Source organism: Sphaerodactylus townsendi, linkage group LG03, assembly GCF_021028975.2.
Source record: "Sphaerodactylus townsendi isolate TG3544 linkage group LG03, MPM_Stown_v2.3, whole genome shotgun sequence".
Taxonomy (NCBI): domain Eukaryota; kingdom Metazoa; phylum Chordata; class Lepidosauria; order Squamata; family Sphaerodactylidae; genus Sphaerodactylus; species Sphaerodactylus townsendi.
The window spans coordinates 930,770-949,041 of NC_059427.1; the positions used below are offsets into that span (position 1 = coordinate 930,770).

At 54.6% G+C, this 18,272-nt stretch overlaps 2 protein-coding genes across 2 annotated transcripts in view; one reads left to right on the forward strand and one right to left on the reverse strand.

The window, feature by feature from the left end:
- Nucleotides 1–18,272, forward strand: part of LOC125428777 (zinc finger protein OZF-like) — a 798,123-nt gene that overhangs the window by 483,309 nt on the left and 296,542 nt on the right. The gene's annotated exons all lie outside the window — the stretch shown is intronic.
- Nucleotides 1–18,272, reverse strand: part of COL11A2 (collagen type XI alpha 2 chain) — a 79,638-nt gene that overhangs the window by 20,197 nt on the left and 41,169 nt on the right. The window contains exons 27-39 of the mRNA XM_048490833.1: nt 14,244–14,288; nt 10,314–10,367; nt 9,869–9,976; nt 9,656–9,709; nt 7,845–7,898; nt 7,253–7,297; nt 6,994–7,047; nt 6,182–6,226; nt 5,974–6,027; nt 5,829–5,882; nt 3,700–3,753; nt 3,374–3,481; nt 1,662–1,751 (exon numbers count right to left, since the gene is read on the reverse strand). Of these exons, the coding sequence (XP_048346790.1) occupies nt 1,662–1,751; nt 3,374–3,481; nt 3,700–3,753; nt 5,829–5,882; nt 5,974–6,027; nt 6,182–6,226; nt 6,994–7,047; nt 7,253–7,297; nt 7,845–7,898; nt 9,656–9,709; nt 9,869–9,976; nt 10,314–10,367; nt 14,244–14,288 (819 nt within the window). The remainder of the gene's footprint in view (nt 1–1,661; nt 1,752–3,373; nt 3,482–3,699; nt 3,754–5,828; nt 5,883–5,973; nt 6,028–6,181; nt 6,227–6,993; nt 7,048–7,252; nt 7,298–7,844; nt 7,899–9,655; nt 9,710–9,868; nt 9,977–10,313; nt 10,368–14,243; nt 14,289–18,272) is intronic.

Here is an 18,272-nt window from a genome sequence, read left to right on the forward strand (position 1 = left end):
CGCCCTCGCTCTGTATGTTCTTGCTGCCCCAGCCGCTCTTTGAGCCCCAGGGACTTTCTCAACAAGGGGCCGCATCCATGGTGAGGCTCACACAAGAGAACCTTTCCACAGAGCATGTCTAAAGTGACTTCCTGGTTCCTTCCAAGTGGCTCATCTACTTGTGAGTGGATGCACAAGGGGTGTGTGTGTGTGCGTGTGTGTGTGAAGGTGGCCCTTGTGAGCAAGTTACTGCTTCTCATGGGGACAGCGTGCAATGAAGACACAAATGATATTTTTGGAGGATAAGGACCAATCAGAAAGTGCCGTTGAGCGTCCAGTCCAAATTCACCTCTTTTTCGTCCAAATCTGGGCTCAGCAGCACAGTCCGTTTGAAGCGGAACCTGGCTGGGCACAGCTCTGATTGGTCAGCGCCTGTAACGCGTCCAAGAAATATCCCCCGCCAACCAATCCCAAGAGGTGCTGTGGGAGGCCAAGCCAGGCCAATGTAGGTTTTATCAGCTATCATTTCATTTATAGGGTGGGGCTTTCTCCAGAGTTGGGATACCCGGGGAGCCCCTCTTCTTTCTTTAGGAATGCCTTCACCCTAATTTTGTAGCTGTTAAGGGAGATATCAGGGTCAAAGAAGAGGCGGGCGAGGGGGGGAGGTGGGGCGGGGAGGTGAAGCACGGGGCCTTATCGTGTGTCTCCCTTGCTGATATGTAAAATATGTGCCGGGGGCGGTGGGTTTCGACTGTGTCTTGGGCAGATCAGACTGCCTAGTGGGCGCTCAGCCCAGCGATCCTTCAGGGCAGAGTTGAATTTGGGAGAGTGAAAACTTGGCCTCGCTGGAGAGCTGCGGCAGAACAAGCCCCCCATTTGTAGGGAAGGAGCGTTTGTGCCAAAACACCTCGAGAATCCTCCTTTGCAGCCAGCGGCTTTTGGGCAGACGGCAAGTTCACAGCGGGACAAATCCTGAATATTGGGAATGGTCCATGAAACCCACGGAAGCGGCGGAGAAAGAAACGTGCGGGGGGGGGGGGAGAGGGGGGGAGCAGAAGGAGCGTTGGTTCTCTCTACCTTTAAGGAGACTCCAGGCAGCTGACAAGCTCCTTTCCCTCCCCCTCCCCACAACAGAGACACCTTGGGAGGCAAGGTGGGGCCGAGAGCATTCAGAGAGAACTGGGACTGGCCCAGGGTCATCACCCAACAGGCTTCGTGTGCAGGAGAGGGAGAAATAAATCTGGCTCTCCGGCTACTACGTGTCTGCCCCTCTTTACGTCTCGGCCACAGCAGCAGCCTCTCCTTCCCGTGGGAAGTCCCTCGTCTTCACTTAAGTCGTTCTATTTGTAGCCCGGGGCTTTGAGCCAATCCACCCAGCCGAGATCACAGGGACACATGAAGCAGCCTCGTGCTGACTCAGGCGCTCGGCCTTCCAAGGTCGGCATCGCCTGCTCTGGCCGGCAGCCGCTCCCCAGGCAGTGAACGGTCTTTTCACATCATCTCCTGCCTGGTCCTCCAAGCTGCAAGCGGCAGGTACCTTCCTCCCGCCACAGTCCCCGCCCTGCTGAACCCAAAATAGCTCAGACCTCCTCCTCCAAAATGCACGCGCACACACCCCTTTCTCCCTGCCACCAGATCGGCAGAGATCGAGCATCTCTCTGCAAAGAGGAAAAGGTACGTACGGGAGTCCCGGGCAGGCCGCGTTCTCCAGGAAATCCTCGCAGTCCCGCTGGGCCGTCCTTTCCTAGCCCCCCAGGAGGGCCGGGGTCCCCCTAGAACACAGAGAGGACTAGCGGCTCTTCCACAAACACGCTCAACTTGTGGGAACAAACCCTAGAAGTGACCAGAAGCCCCCCAAAGCCCCCCCCCCACTAGAAAAGGTAGGCCTCTTATTAACTTCTGCAGGACAGACACAAAGAAGGAAAGTCCCACACGTGCCTCCCCCAACAGGGTGCTCTGGATCCGCCTTCCCTGGAGACCCGGCTCCTTCGAGGAGACTGCGCAACCCCCTTCGGTTTTATTTTATTTACTTATTTATTGGGTTTTTTCACCGCCCTTCCCTGGGGGGGCTCAGGGCAATTTCCAATCTCTGATAAAACAACACAGAATCGTAATAAATGCTTTAAGACTCCTCCTATAAAACACATTTAAATTTAAAATATAAATGACTACCATCAGCCATCGATCAGGTAACAGTGTGTAACAGACTTCCCTCTGTGATACACCTCTGAAGATGCCAGCCACAGATGCAGATGAAATGTTAGGAACAAGATCCACCAGACCACGGCCACGCAGCCCCACGGGAAACCCACCACAACTAGCAGATTTATTACTTCTTAATTGGGAACCTCGCTTTGAAAGCTTAATAGGCCTTATCAGGGTGTCTCCTAGTCCACCTGTCCACATTATCATAGAATCATAGAGCCGGAAGAGAACCCCAAGGGCCATCAAGTCCAACCCCCTGCCATGCAGGAACACACAATCAAAGCACTCCTGACAGAGCTTCACAATCCCTTTTGGGAATAACCATTTTGATGTATTGCCAAAGGCTTTCACAGCCAGAATCACTGGCATCCTCTAAAGATGCCAGCCACAGATGCAGGCGAAACCAGGAGAGAATGCTGCTAGAACACGGCCATACAACCTAGAAAACAAACAACACCCTAATAATCATTTTATTCAGAGGACAATCGAGTGTTAGAGAGATTTATCTCTGCTCCAAACTGGTGGCTTCTGGTCAGAGAAGACCTTCGGTTGAGTGACAGTGTCTTGCTTCCCGTTTGACACACAAAGTTCTGCCTGTCAGCTGACAACCTGATTTGCCTTCATCGTAGAGAAGTGTAATATTAGCGTGTTTAGCTAAGTTTGAAACATGTCAGGGGAACCTGACTTTCACTGCAAGCGTTTATTCTGGATTTGCAGGATTAATTTGCTCCTGTTTATTATTGAGCAATATCTTGCCTATTGAAAAGAGTTGAGCTTCTGTTTCATCGGCAGAGGAGTTCTCTGTTTGTTCAGCTGGCCAAAGATCTGATCTTGGGATCCCTGATATTTCACGTGGCTGCGAGAGACCCCCCCCCTCTCTGGGAGCTCCCTGCACAGACCCCCACGGGGGGATTCCACCGCTGTCCTCAGCTCGTGAGCCCTGAACGCCTCAAGAATTGGATTTGACACAGATATGTTGACTGGGGATAAATGACGCAATCTGTCACACTCTAACCCCACTTTCTCTTGCTGGATGCTGGACTAGATGCTGGACTTTCTCTTGCTGGATGCTGGACTCTTAGGTGTTTTATCATAAAGTGGTTTGAAACCAGTTTACATCTGCAGTATCCATTTGTGTCTGCCCACCCCCACCCCTTCCTTCCTTCCCAGAGAACCGAGGGCTCCGTACCTTGGTGCCTTCTTTGCCAGACGGCCCGGGCAGGCCTTGTTCCCCGGGGGGTCCGGGGGGGCCAGGGTGCCCTCTCTCCCCCATCTGTCCCGTTTCTCCCGCAGATCCCTGTCAGAAGGAGGAGGGAGACGGCTGCCACAGGTCTTCGGAGTGGGAAGCTGGCCTTGACCCCCAGTCCAGAGCGCCTCCCCCTGCCCCCCCCCCCAGCCAGGGAACAGTTCAGTCCGGCTGGAATCCCCGGGGGAATCTGATTGGCCCCTGCAGCCCCCCCCCCCCCCGTCCTTAAGGCATGCTGGGAGGGGACAGAGAGGTCAGCCACTCCTTACCTGAGGTCCCACCACCCCTGGGGGTCCGGTGGTGCCGGTCTTGCCTTGGAAGCCCTGTGGGGGGAGAAGGAGAGGACATGGCACGTGTGCCTCTACTCTGGGGCAGACTTCCTGCCCTCCCTCTCAGAATCTGGGGTGGGGGGAAGGGAGGAGCAGAGAGGATCAAAGGCTTTGCATGGAGGCACCTGGCCAGACTCAAATCAGACACTTTGGCCACACCTGGAGCCCAGTGGCGTGGCTGCTGGGGGGCGCGGCAGGGACCAGCGCACCGAGTGGAACCATTGGGGTCATGGGGGGGCGGAAACTCATCCCCACCCCTCCTCCTTCCCCCCTCTCCCCGCCCCGCCAGGCCCTGCCACCAGCTAAGATAAGTGGGGGGTGGGAGGCAGAGTGCAGGGGGGTGCAGGGGGAAGCTCAGGGCTCATGGGGGGGGGGGGCAGAAAACTCGGAGTCCACCCCAGGTTCCATTTTCCCCAGCTGTGCCTCTGCTGGGGCCAGTTGTAAGACATGCAGAAAAGAAAGAGTGCCCCTGAGCAGACACAGAGTGGCCATCATTGCAGGGCAGGAAGTGACGAAGGGTGATACCCTGAGGTTTTACGCTGTGCCTTCTCAGAGGACACTAGAATGCTGAGTCTGGGAGGCCTTTGGATGTGATGCAGGCAGACATCTTGATGCCACGGGAGGATTATTGGACTGTGGTACATGGGGGTGGAGCCTCCCTATTCAGAGGCAGTCTACCTTTGAGTGGCAGTTGGTGGGTCAAGTGACACAGGATGGTTCATGGGGATATATGTGGATGGAGATGGGGCATTATTAGTCCAGGGGTGAGCAGAAGGCACGTTGGAGGTCCACTGGAAGACCCCCACCCCTTCGCCCGTAGACCACCTCCTGCCTGCCTCCCTCAGAGATTGCAGGGACCATAAGCAGGAGAGGCAGGACTCAGAATCACTCAACCGGCCTCACTTGTGCCTGGGATCGAGCCCAGCCTCCATGCTGCAAGACGGGACCCCTCTGGGTAGAAGGCCTTTGAGCTGAACCCCAAGTGAAGAGAAGAAGAGGAAGAAGAGTTTGGATTGATAGCCCCTCCCTTTCTCTCCTGCAAGGAGACTCAAAGGGGCCGACAATCTCCTTTCCCTCCCCCACCCCCAAACAAACACCCTGCGAGGTGGGTGGGGCTGAGAGAGCTCCAAAGAACTGTGACTAGCCCAAGGTCACCCAGCTGGTGTGTGTGGGAGTGCACAGGCTAATCTGGTTCCCCAGATAAGCCTCTACAGCTCAAGAGGCAGAGCGGGGAATCAAACCCAATTGTCCAGATTAGAGTGCACCTGCTCTTAACCACTAAGCCATGCACAGAGGCAGCCAAAGGGGGCAGGAAACGCTGAGGAGCTAAGACTAGGGGCCAGAGTATGAAGGAATGGTCTGCAGCAATGTTTCTTATGCTAGTGTGTATCCTAGAAGTAAATCTGGAGCAATGCTGGAGTATCAACACACAGGAGAAACCAAGGTACACTAGAAGAGTTAGTGGCAAATGGTTAGAATTTGAAAACACGAGACTAGCGCCCCTGCAAAGGAGGCCCAAAAGCAGTCAGGAAAGTGTAACCCCCAGAATCTATTTCCTGTGGAGCATTTTCAGGCCGTCCTTCCAGAAAGTGGCTGGACAACGACCCTGTTTCCCCTAATATAAGACATCCCCGAAAAAATAGGCAGTAGTAGAGTTTGGGTGTGCTGAAGTCACGAAATATATAAGGCATCCCCCGAAAGTAGGAAAGCATTAATAAAGGTTTTGTTGAACTTGGAGGCAATGCCCGTGAACAGAACACAGAAGAAATAAGACATCCTAATAAAGAAAATAGGACATGGCATCTTTGGGAGCAAAAAGTAATATAAGACACTGTCTTATATTCGGGGAAACACGGTATACTGTCAGGCGGAAATACAAAGATCTGAGACAAATCATTACCTGCCGGGAGCGTGGAAATTAAGGAGCGGAAGCAGAGCAGAGGGAGGCGGGAGAGAGTAGCAGGGGTGGAGCAACCTAGGAGCAACCAGAAGTGCTAAGTAGCAGCGGCAGCAGCAGTGGCAGAAACAGGGGGAGCCCCCGTCGGAGGAGGAGGACGAGAGGGACTTACAACTTCTCCACGCTGTCCAGGGTGGCCGGGCAGCCCGTCCTTCCCAGATGGGCCCTGGGAACAGATGGCAAAAGAGGGGTCAGTGAGCCAGAAGGGGGGGTGGGGGGTAGGCACAAATGTGGGGCGAGGGGGGCTGCTGACTCACCGGGGGTCCTTTTGGTCCAGGGAACCCGTTTGGCCCTTGTGGTCCAGGCACACCCTGGAGGAGGAAGAAGAAGGGACCAATGAGGAGGGAAGGCCAAGGGAAAGGGTCTGGGGGGGAGGGAGGGAGGTCAAGGCCATGGGGGGGTCTGGTCTGGGGCACAGCGCAGTGGGCAGCAGGCTGGCATGGCCTCGTGGGTACAGCCACTCACCCGCTCCCCGGGAGGGCCGGAGGGTCCTTCACTGCCGGAGGTGCCCTGCGTAGCGAGAGAGAGAAAGAGGACAAGGTGGGGCCGTGGAGTAGTTGGACCAAGGTCATCGCCTGCTACTCCGCACAGCCACCAACGGGGGATTCCGTATCCAGAGGCGGGGAGTTCCTCAACCCCAGCGCCAGGGGGCAACTGGAGAGCTATCCTCCCCCTCCCCACTACAGCACCAGGCAAAGAGGGGCCCAAACTAGAAGGGGGCTTCAGGCCCAGAAGGAAGAAGGACAATATCGGAGGGGGAGGGGGGGCTGCTGTGGGTTTTCTGGGCTGCGTGGCCGAAGTCTGGTAGTTTCTGCTCCTAAAGTTCTGCCCTCATCTAAAACTTTAGGGACAAAAAAAACTTTTGATTGCTTACACACAGCTCCGGAAACAGAAACAAAGACACTTGATGATTTTAAAAGCCATGAAAAAAGCTCCTTTTACAATATTACTCCAGGGGGAACAGTATTTGCAGACACAAACACACACACACACACACACACAAAGCATTCTCACAGTGAGGCCTTCGGAAGAGCCCGAATAGGGTGGGAGAGAATCCCTAAGAAAGGTGTTTCTTAGGCGAATGCCAAGTGTGGGTCGGCCAAAAGGCTCCCTTGCACGACAAATGCCTGGTGCTTCGGGGCTGGGGCTCTGAGGCCGGCTGTAGCTGCTTCGTCCGGGCAGGCAATGCCCCTCCCCCTCCCCTCCCCCAGCTCCTTCCCCCACAACCCCGGGGGGGCAGAGACCAGCCCCATTCCCTCCGGGCCCCACAAGCCAACCTTTGCTCCGAGTTTTCCCGTGGCTCCTCGTGGGCCGCGCTGACCTCTTGGGCCCTAGAAAAAGGGGGCGGGAAAGTGGGGGGAGAGGAACAGAATCAGAGCTGAGGCTGATCCCTGTGGCCCCCTCCCACCCCCACCACGTCCAGCCACTACTGTGCCACCTTCACGAGCCCAGCGTCTTTCCTGCTGCCCCCCCCCACTCACCACTGCCCACACACCCGTGTCCTCCTCCTCCCCCGCCCCCCTCTGAGTTACTCACCGTGGGGCCTCGCTCGCCTCGGGGGCCGAGCTTCCCGGAGAGACCCTGCAAAGAAGGATGAGAGCAAAGGAAGGACTCAAGGGTCAAATCCTGCAAGGACCAGCCAAGGGGGGAGGGCCCACACCCCCTGCTGACCCTGCACAGAAGACCACTGAACCTATACAGGGAGGACCGGGAACTATGAAATTCTAACTAGGAGTCAGTGAGCACGTGCAGAGTGCGTTTTCTCCACCCCTCCACACCCCACCACACCCCAATGGGCGTCATGCAGTCCAGATGAAGGACCAGAAAGGGGCTCTTCCGGGCCAGGATGTGCGACTCACAGGAAAGCTCTCCTCCATTCACCAGCCGTTAAGCCGGATCGTTACCACCACAAATCACGTCTGCATTGCCTTCCTTTCTGTGGCCCCCTCTGAAGTTTCCAGGGTCTCTCCCTCCAGCCTGACCCTCAAAACACCCTCTCCGGCCACGCCCAGGATTGGGGCATCTCTGGAGGAGGCTCCTGGCCCCCCAATTAGACCCCCCCCAAAAAAAACCTTCCCAGCCTTCCCAGGGCCAGGGTGCCCCCCCCCTACAGAAGAGGGCTACTTACCCGTCCTCCTTTCTCGCCGTTTGTCCCGGGGAATCCAGGGAAACCTTGCGAACCCTGGGCCAAGAAAGCGGGGGGGGGCGGGGGAAGGGGGGGTATTAGAAAGGAGATTGGCAGGGCTGGGCAAGAGGACAGTCAAGGGAGGCACTCTAGGAATGCAGGACTGGGGGAGGCCTCAAGGACCCCCCAGGACAAATCAGGGTGGTTTCTTTAATGCGCTAGTTTGTGTTATTTACAGTCCGCCTTTCTCACTGAGCGTCAAGGAAGACGACACAGAGCGGCTCGCAAAGCCAGAGGCATTTGGACAAAGGAAAGCTGAAAACAAGAAAGGACTCCGACACACCGAGCGGAAACAAAGCAAGGCCACAAAAACACACGCGATCAATTACTTACAAAGAGGGCAAAATATTAGAAACAAAATATGAAACAGACTATAATGTTAAAGATAAGCTCTACAGGTCAGCGAGTAAGTTATAGGTTAGATTTCTCTTTTTATGTAGTAAATAGTACTTAATTGGTGTAAATATATGTACTTTATGAAACTAATATAAGAGATGGAACCTTTAAGAAATATAAATCATAGTTGGAAGTTTTCTTTTATGTATAAATTTCCTCAAAGCAAGGATTGAAATATATAGAAGATTCTACGTTTGATGAACTATGTTAGCAACAGAATGTTACAGCTGTAATAAGCAATTTTTAAACACTTGTGTATTAAGTAAATGAATAAAGCATTTATATTTTTTTTAAAAACACACACGACCGGAATGCCAAATTAGGGTCATTTTGAAGCTTCCAATGTCAACGTGACACATTAAACAATATAGAAATTCCCCAGCAAGATCACCCTTGCAGCCACAGGTAGCGCACACTATACGCACCTGACACTCTTTACCCCCAGCTTCTTTTGGAACCAAATTGTTCATACTGGAGTAAAAGGGCCTCCTTGAACAATCCAATTTTGCAAAGTTTGCAGAAAGCCCAGGAGAACGGGAGTTCTTGTCCTGCCCTCCCCAGCCAAAGGCCGGGCTGAGGGCGGCACACAACACAAACAATAACATACAGTATTCATCATGCAACACCTGTGGATCAGTAACATATAGCAGCTGAAATACTCAGCCTAATCATTAGGAAGCTGCTTCGATACAAGAATACACGAGTTTGGTGCGATATTATTCAACTTCCTCCATTTCCAGAGGATCTCATACAAACAGCTGCACGTCCAGCTCCTGCTCTTTCTGGCCCACCTGCAGGACGGTGCCCACAGAAGACCCAGCTAAGGTGTGCCAAGCGGCCAGGGGCGAGCATAGGGGGAGAGGCTGCCCCACACAGGTGAGGGACCCACGGTCAGCAGGTGAGGGTCAGTCCCTGGAATTAAGCCGGGTAATTGATGGGCAGCCAGGGGGATGACTGCGGGGGTGTGGGGGGGAGATCCGTGGCCTGGCTGTTTCCATGGTCCGCTGTCCTGTGGGCAGGCAAAGGGAGCTCTTGAAAATGTACCCCCTGACCCCAATTGTGTTGGCTTCAAAGTTGGCGCAGGTCTCCTTCCTACCTAACAGAGTTCGGCAGGACGTGGTCTGAAAGGTCTGTATTGGGAGACTCCAAAGGATCTCCTCTGGACACCCCCTCCACCAAAGACGGTGCACTGAAAAGATCCCGGGTGGGGGTGAGGGGGCTTGGGCCCCTGGGTGGGGGCAGGTTCTAGAGCCCCTCTGAACCCTCAGCCTGCTTTTCACACACACACACACCCCCCGGACTTTCCGGGGGGGAATAAGAGCCCATGGAGCCAGCGGGGGGGGCGGGTGGCTACTGACCTTGGGTCCTTGTCTCCCGGGGTAGCCTGGCAGGCCGGGAACTCCCAGCTTCCCCTGCAGGAAAAAGAGAGAGAGATTAAGGGGGGGAGGCTGGAAGGGAGGAGCTCTTTGGGGTACGCAGCTCCAGCTGCCCGCCGGGAGGATGCCTTGAGCTCCCCCTGCCCCCGGCCGCTTCCCCGTAGGGCAGGCACTGCAGGCAAGACCCTTCCTCACCTTTTCCCCGGAAAGCCCGAGGGGGCCCACATCTCCAGGGGGGCCCGTCCGACCTTTGGGACCTTCTTGGCCGTCGTCACCTCGGGACCCCGGGACCCCGACTTCTCCCTAAGCGATAAGGGATAAGGCAGAGCACGTGAGAGAGAAAACATGGTTGCCAACTTCCAGTTAGAGGCTGGAGATCCGCCAGAAACAGCTGATCTACAGACTGGAGAGCAGATCCCTGGGAGAAAGGCTGGTCTCCATGGTGCTGGATCCTGCTGAGGATCCACTCCAGCTCCCACCCTCCCCAGATTCTACTACCAGATCTCCATGCATTTCCCCTGCTGGAACGGGTGGCCATTAAGCAGAAACCAGAACTATCCAAATTGGGGGCGGGGGGGAGGGGGTTGCAGAAGAAGAGGGGGGGGATTCCAGGAGGGAGGAGGGGAGGGGCCACACTTACCGGGTCCCCTTTCACCCCCAGGTCCCCCTTGAAGCCAGGAAATCCTTCTTCTCCCTGCAGGAAGCAGAAACAAAGAGGTGAGGGGGTGGCCAGACCCCACATCTTTCTCAGAAGGCGAATGCTGCCCTTGGCTGGGCCGCGCCTTTCCCCCCCTGCGTGGGGTCAGGAAGTGCTAAGAGGCAAGAGCCAGATTCCTCACGAGAAGCTCCCCAAATCCCACCCACGACAGGCTATGCCCAGTCTGTGCACCACCACGGACAGTCCTTCTTGGTGTGGAAAGGAAGCTGAACTTGGGGAGGACTCAGGTAGGGCAGAGAGGCAGCAGCAAACGGAGAGGAAGGGAACTCATTCACGGGCGTCGAGAACGCCTCTTGCTAAAACTGGGAAAGGCGGCACACAGCCAGAAGCGAGCGAAAACACACTGTGGGGAAACACACAACCCAGGGAGAGATCGGACGCAACTAAACGGCTGCCCCTAAAAATGGGCTGAAGCCGCAACCCCCTTCCTCGCTGATTACCGGGGGGGGGGGGAGGGGGGGATCACCAGAGATCAGGGTGGGAAAGAAACCTTCAAGAAAATAGCCCCCAATAACTACCGTGTTTCCCCGTATATAAGACAGTGTCTTATAAGACAGTGTCTTATATATAAGACAGTGTCTTATATTAATTTTTGCTCCCAAAGATGCGCTATGTCTTATTTTCAGGGGATGTCTTGTTTTTCTGTGTTGTGTTCGTCAGGCATGCTTCCAAACAAAAACTTTGCTATGTCTTACTTTCGGGGGATGCCTTATATTTCGCACTTCAGCAAAACCTCTACTATGTCTTATTTTTCGGGGATGTCTTATATTAGGGGAAACAGGGTAGTGTGGTGAAGAGGATGGTGCCAAAGACACAAGAAGGCCGATCTTTTCCTTCTCTTTTTATGGGTTGGAGGTAATTTCCAGGTAACTGCTCTTCATGCGGTTGGTTTTTGGTTTGGTGCAATTTCTGTAGCTTTTACGGAGACAAACGATTGCCAAGGAAACAATTCTGCATCACAGCAGCGTCCCAACAAGGCATTTCCTCGCATGTGTTCCTGGCAAGGGATGCCCCCCCCCTCCTGTTCTAGAACCAGGGAACTTCTGAAGCAAGGGAGGGAGATAGAAGAGGCAGCTGGGGGGCGGGGCGGGGTGTGTCCTGTCACTGGCCTAGAGAGAGATGTGGAAAAACTCCACTTTAGATGGGCATCTGAACTGTAAAACTCGGTGTAGGAAGTCAAAGCCACTGACTTGGTGAGGGAGCAGGAGAGACGTGAATGCCGCATGGGACTCTTGTGTGCATCTGGGGGTAGGAAGAAAAACCTAAGCAGGCCATTTTCCAGCAATTAACATGTTTATGCAAACTTGTCAGTCGAAGCGTCTGGGATGCTCTCGGCTGATCCTGCATTCAGCAGGGGTTTAGACTGACGGCCAAAACGTCCCCTTCCAACTTCCAATCGGAAGCCAGAGGCGGGGGCACATTTCGACCGTGGAAACGCGCCCTCCGAAACGCTCCAAAACATCTTGGAGATGGCTTGCAAAATAATGGTCCTTTCTGCACGAAACTTTTAGATCGTTTTGAGGCAGGAAATAAAACGTTTCTTCCATGGAGTTTCACATTTCACGTTTTATTCCCATCCTCAAAAAGTTTTAAATGAATCCCCTTTTATAACGATTCTCTGGCTGAAACATGTTGAAAACGTCTTCAGTTGATGGGCGATTTACTGACTGTGTTTCCCCGGCTTCTCTGCTTCCCTGAACTTTTTCGTCAGAGCAATCTTCGAAGCATCGAGTGTACGAGAAGCACAGAATGCAGCACAAGCATCGAAGAATCGATTCAACACAGAACCAAAACAAGAGAGCGAAATCACATATTGACAGCCAGGAATCGTTTCAAGGAGGTGAGTACAGACCCAGAATTGAAAACGTTTTAGAAACGTTTGTGCGGAAGGGGCCGTAGAAAAGCTCCCCCTTTCCAAGCGAGGACGGGAAGACTGCCCTCTCTCTCTCTTGGCTTCATGGTGTCAGCGAGTCTCCAAATCTGATTGGATGTGTGGCATCAGCAGGTGGGGGGCAGAACTACTAATGATGCAGCCAGAAGGGAGAGAGCGCCACCCTTAAATGGCACCCAAGCAGCTGCCAAGAGGGTGCAAGCCCGTTTCTGCGGATGCTGCACTGCGCTCTTGCCTGCATGGAATTATGCCCCCCCCCCCCCACAGTCCCGGAAGAAGGATGCTGGGAAGGACGAAGGCAGAGATTCCCCTGGTGCTGCTGCTGCCGCTCCCGGGTGTGGCTAAGTGTTCAGCTGCGAGGAAGGGCAGAGAGACGCTAGGAACTGGGAAATGCGCACGCCCTAAGCCACAGAAGACGCTCACTGTACGCAACTGCCGTCTCCGGGGGTGGGGACATTTTGAAGGGCCGCAAGAGCCCCCCCGCCTTCACTGTCCGCACAGCCAGCACCCACTCCCAAGAGCAGCCAGCAGGACGGGGTGGGGGGGGGGAGAGAACGGGCCAAGAGGCTCCGAAGAAGATTTAAGAGCCCCTTCCCTGCCCACACCAGCTGACCCCCCCTCCTGTCAGTCTGGCCTGCTGCAGCTGACTTGCTTCGAAAGCTGCTATGTTTGCATGGCTCTGCATATCAGCTGCGCCTCCGCAGGGGTGCCTGCACCCTCTTTGTAGCTTCTGAGTAGACAACCAGGGCCCGTCAATCGGAGGGAGGACCGGCGGCTGAGCCCTCAACCCACCCTGCTCCCATAGACAGAAAACGGCCTGATGAACCTAAACAGATCTTCTTTTTTCAGAGCCCAGCAATGAAAATATTGGCTTTGCCTGTCTGTAGGAGAGGACGGGGGTCACTGATTGGCTGGATGTCACTGGCCCAGCCCCTCCACACGGCCACTCCCGGGACCAACTGGCATCTTTTTAAAAAGTTTGATATTTTCAAACCAGGGAGACAAACGAAGGCTCAAATGAATGCAATAAGCTGAAAGGTGAATGCGGGTGCTGCCCACCCAACGAGCGACAGGGAAGAAGACCCAGGCAGCAATCAGTCCATCGCTCAGGCAGCTGTGCATCAGGTCTGCCTTCTTTGCCTATGATGCAAGTATTAGGTCAGCCCCCCTTTTCTTCAGCACCCCGATTCCGTCCGTCTGGCTCAGCAAGGGCTCTCTCTGCTCAGCCTTCACTGCCAGCATGTTTGGGAATCGGCAAAATCACTCACAGCTCAGGGAAAGCTAAAATATTTGGCTTGAAGGGATTCTGGGACTGTAGAGCCCCGTCCGCCTTGGTCTTGCCACGGGACCCCCAGGGAATCTGGGTGACGGGGCCACCAATCGATTCGCGCTGCTGCTGCTGCTGCTAGTGCTTGCGTCGTTTAGAGATTGGTAGTAACCGCTCCTCCCAGCAGCCAGACGCCAACGGCACGGCCTGAGAACGCTTTTGCTTTTAGGAAACTTGTTAGAGGGAAGGGAAGAACCTGCTGGATCCAGCAAAGAACCGTTGCAGTGGGCCTTTTCAGTGGTGGGATTCAGCAGGTTCGCACCACCTCGGCGGAACCGGTTGTTAAAATGGTGCTTGTAAACAATCAGTTGTTAAATTATATGAATCCCACCACCAGAACCGGTTGTTAAATTATTTCAATCCCACCACTGGCCTGTTTGCTTTCTCTGATGCAGTAAATTGATTTCAGTAAACTGTGTCTGATTATTGGGAGGAGGTCGAGGGGCAGGGCATAAAAAGGCATCTGGGGCCGAGGCAGCCTGTGTAGATGGGGGGAAGGGGGTCTGACCCCTGGTGCCCCTTGGAAGGGGGAGCCACTCGGGGCCTGTGTGTCCTCTTCCTGAAGAAAATGGGTGTGTCCCCCACTCTCAGTTCCCTTCCCAACCTCCCCCCCCAGACCCCGTGCTGTGCTCACCTTCTCTCCTTTGTGCCCCTTCAAGCCACGGATGCCGTCCACTCCCTGGAGAGGGCAGAGAAAAGGACAGGGAGGGTTAACGGGGGAGGGGGGTTATGTTCTAAAGGCAACGAACAGCTCCATTTCCCCCAAAATCTTGGCCTGGGTGAGGGGGGGTCCAAAGGGAAGTGTCCCGCCCCCGCCTCCACCAACACACACACAGAAACTCTTCCTAGCCAAGGGACAGCTTTTCCCCCTCGTGCTTTTCAAAGAGCCACGTAGGCATCCAAAGTTCAACTGCACGTTATTTCCCCAACCCACAGGGGAAGCTATGGGGAGAATTCTGAGGCACAGTGGAAGGGCAGAAGCTGCCCCAGAGAAGGGGAGCGGGCAACTTCTCACAGCAGACCCTGACTCGAATCCACACACACACCCCCTCCTGATCTAAGCTTCTTCTGCTCCACAAATCAGGGGTCCGAGTGGTGGTGTGAATTTTACTCTCCCCTCCGTTCCCTCGCCTCCCCCCCACAATCCAGGCGTCTTGCCCCCCCCCCATTCTCAAGTACATGGGCTTCAATACACACACACACAGACACACACACACACACACACACACACACACACACACACACACACACACACACGCTTTCACTCTATTAGCCAGTAGCACAAGAACGGCCTTTGCTGGTGAGAAATCTAAGTTACATCAGGAATTTAGGGAACCTCTTGTCTCAGATGTTCGGAACTACAATTCCCCATCAGCCTCTGTCAGCATGGCCAGTTGGCCATGCTGGAGGGCTGATGGGAAAACTGTAGTTACTGAACATTTATGAGAGTCAGAGCTCCTACCTCTAAGGCCCGTTCTAGGGTCTGGCACAAGGCAAACAGGAGAAGGTGGGTCACCTGGTCACGCTTCAAGCCCCTGTGTGGTCAAACAAGTGCTCACCTTCAAGCGCCACGAGGGCCAAGGGTGAAAAAGCTAATCAGACCTTTTGCGGACCGAGGGATGGACCCTGGGAAGAAACAGGAGAAAAGCGTAGGTGGGCCCCGGATTCAGAACCGGTTAGGGTTAGGGTCCCTCCCCCAGAAACTTTTCATCCATAACAGCCTGCTTTTTTCTCCTCACCCCACCTGCAGTCCTGGGTCTTTTACATGCTGCCCGGCAGACAGAAATCCAACTGGAGTAGCTTTCCTCCCTTACTTTACCTCCATGCAATCCCCCCAACCCCCACTACATTTCTACCAACTGGCCAGTCATTTTTTTTGCTGTTTATTATTTCATCTTATATAATCCGCCACTCCCCAGGAGAATCAGGCGGATTTACAACACTTCAAGCAGCTCAGGGTGGAAAACAGAATAAATACAAAGTTAAAAGTTAAAATACAGCGTTCAGTTGAGAAACAGGCACAGAAGCCCCACCAAGAAAAGAGGTGGCAACGCTGCCCCCCATCCCGGCTCTTCGGAGCTCCTGTCCTGCAGCTCCTGGGAACATTTGGGCCCCAGGGGCCTTCCTCTCTCCGTGCGGGGAGCGAGGACCCCTTGTAACCTGGCAGTCACAACTGTGCAAGGAACCCTAACCCTTGTGCCTGTGCACGTGTGTGTTGGGTGAACAGGAGGCACTGCAGATGTGAGAGTGTGTATACCATGCCTTCGATCTACGACCCAGTTTGTGTGGGCTGTAGGCATGCTGCCCCCTGGTGGGTAGAAGGAGAGTTTGGATTTATACCCCACCTTTCTCTCCTGTAAAGACTCAACAGGTGATTTCACAAGTTCCTTTCCCTTCCCTCTCCCCACACAACAGACACCTTGTGAGGGTAGGTGGGAGCTGAGAGAGTTCCTAAAGAGCACTGTGACTGGCCTTGAGGTCACCCAGCAGGAAAAGTAGGGAGTGCGAGGTGTTCAACACATCTGGCTCTACTCAGGAATGTAAGCCCTCTGCCACTCAGGTGGAGGAAGGTGGGGAATCAAACCCGGTTCTCCAGATTAGAATCAGAATCAGGTAGAGAAGGGAGGGGGGGCGATGCTTAGGCGTGTGTTTCTCCTGCCCCCTCCCTCTCGGCTGGAAGGGACACCTCACAGGGCAGGTAAGGAAACAGAATAACTTGGGGGTGAGCTCTGCCTGACTCGGCTGCCCTCCGGAAACACCTTCTTTGTGCCTCTGCGCTGTCTGAAATGTAAGGCCGGGAAGGTGTTTCTTCTTGGGGCTGCAGGCAGTCTAAGGAGGCAGGATTTCCAAAATGCCCCTCAGCGGCTGCTGTGTGAGGAATGGCTGGCTGGGAACTGGGTGCTGCCTCAGAACTCACGAGCACTGACAGAGACGGGCAGCGCTAGAGAAAGATGCGCATCCACTCGCCCGCAGGCTGAAGTTCTAGTGGAGAAACCCGGACGGAGGAAACTCAGAGCTTCCAGACGTATTTCCACAAGTCCCGGGACCAGAACATGGAGGTCGTTCCAGGCAAACAGATCCAAGTGGGAGCTCCTGGCCAGGGAGAGAACGCCTGCACGGGGGCCAATCAACTTAGGCCCTGCGTTTTGACCACCAGGAACGGGGCACGTTGTTCCAGCCCTGGAGTCAGCTCCTTTTCTGAGAACTGCAGGATCCCGGCAGCCTTTTCATTATTCTGACCCAACTGTTTAGCCATCTGCTGATGCCCCGTCCAAGAGGAAGCAAAGAGAGGTGCCCAGGGAAATATAACCCGAGGCGGCGGCAGCAGTCCTGGGAGGGCATCGCAGGCCGAGGAGCAGCGTGGGCACCCTCTGGAAGGGGGGCTGAGTTGGCCACTGTTGCTGCGAGCCCAGCGCAACTTCTCGAGGCTCCTTCACAATGGCTGAGCTTATTGGGGCGCCCTGGATCTGCCCCTCCAGCCCCAGAGAGCCCCCCCCCCCCCCGCAACGGGCAGGCCTTGGCAGGATTCTGAGGCACCATCAGAGCGGCACCAGTCCTGGGCAGTGCCAGGCGGCCCTTTCAGGACTGATTGCCCCCATCCTGGCCAGCGAGAACAGGAACGAATCCATGCTGGCCTGCATGGGGGGGCCGGGGGGGCTTCTTTTGCACAGGCTCTCCAAAGCTCATCCCCCAGAGATCTGGCTGACCTCTAAGGTGCCACTGAATTCAAGCCCAGCTGCTCTTCAGCAGAGGATCCTTGCCTCTCCACCTGTGGGGCAGGCCCCAGAGATACCCCCACCACCAAGGGTCCGTGGCTCAGTGGAAGATCGTCTGCTTGGCAGCATGAAGAAGGCCCCAGGTTGAATCCCCGGCATCTCCACTTAAAAGGCCCAGGCAGGAGGGGATGGGGAGGACCTTCGCCCGAGACCCTGGAGAGCATCCTAGAATCACGGAGTTCAAAGAGACCCCAAGGGCCATCGAGCCAAACCCCCTGCCACGCAGGAACACACAATCAAAGCACTCTCGACAGATGGCCATCCAGCCTGTTTAAAAGCCTCCAGAGAAGGAGATTCCACCACTCTCCAAGGCAGGGAATTCCACTGTCGAACAGCCCTGACGGGTCAGCAAGTTCTTCCTAATGTTTAGGTGGAATCTCTTTTCCTGCACCTTGAATCCATCACTCCGTGTCCTAGTCTCTGAGGCAGCAGAAAACAAGCTTGCTCCCTCTTCGACATGACATCCCTTCAAATATTTAAACATGGCTATCATGTCCCCTCTTAACCTTCTCTTTACCAAACTAAACATCCCCAGCTCCCTAAGCCTCTCTTCGTAGGGCATGATGGACTCCAGCCCTTTTACCATGTTGGTTGCCCTCCCTTGGACTCGTTCCAGTTTGTCAATATCGTTCTTGAATTGCGGTGCCCTGAACTGTACATAATATTCCAGGTGAGGTCTAACCAATGCAGAGTAGAGGGGTACAATTACATCCCTCGATCTAGACACTAGACTCCTATTGATACAGCCCAGAATCGCATTGGCTTTCTTGGCTGCCATTTCACGCTGCTGACTCACGTTTAGTTTGTGGTCTACTAAAACTCCCAGGTCCCTTTCGCACGTAGTGTTGTCAAGCCAGGCATCTGTCAGTCTGAGCGGACAACACGGA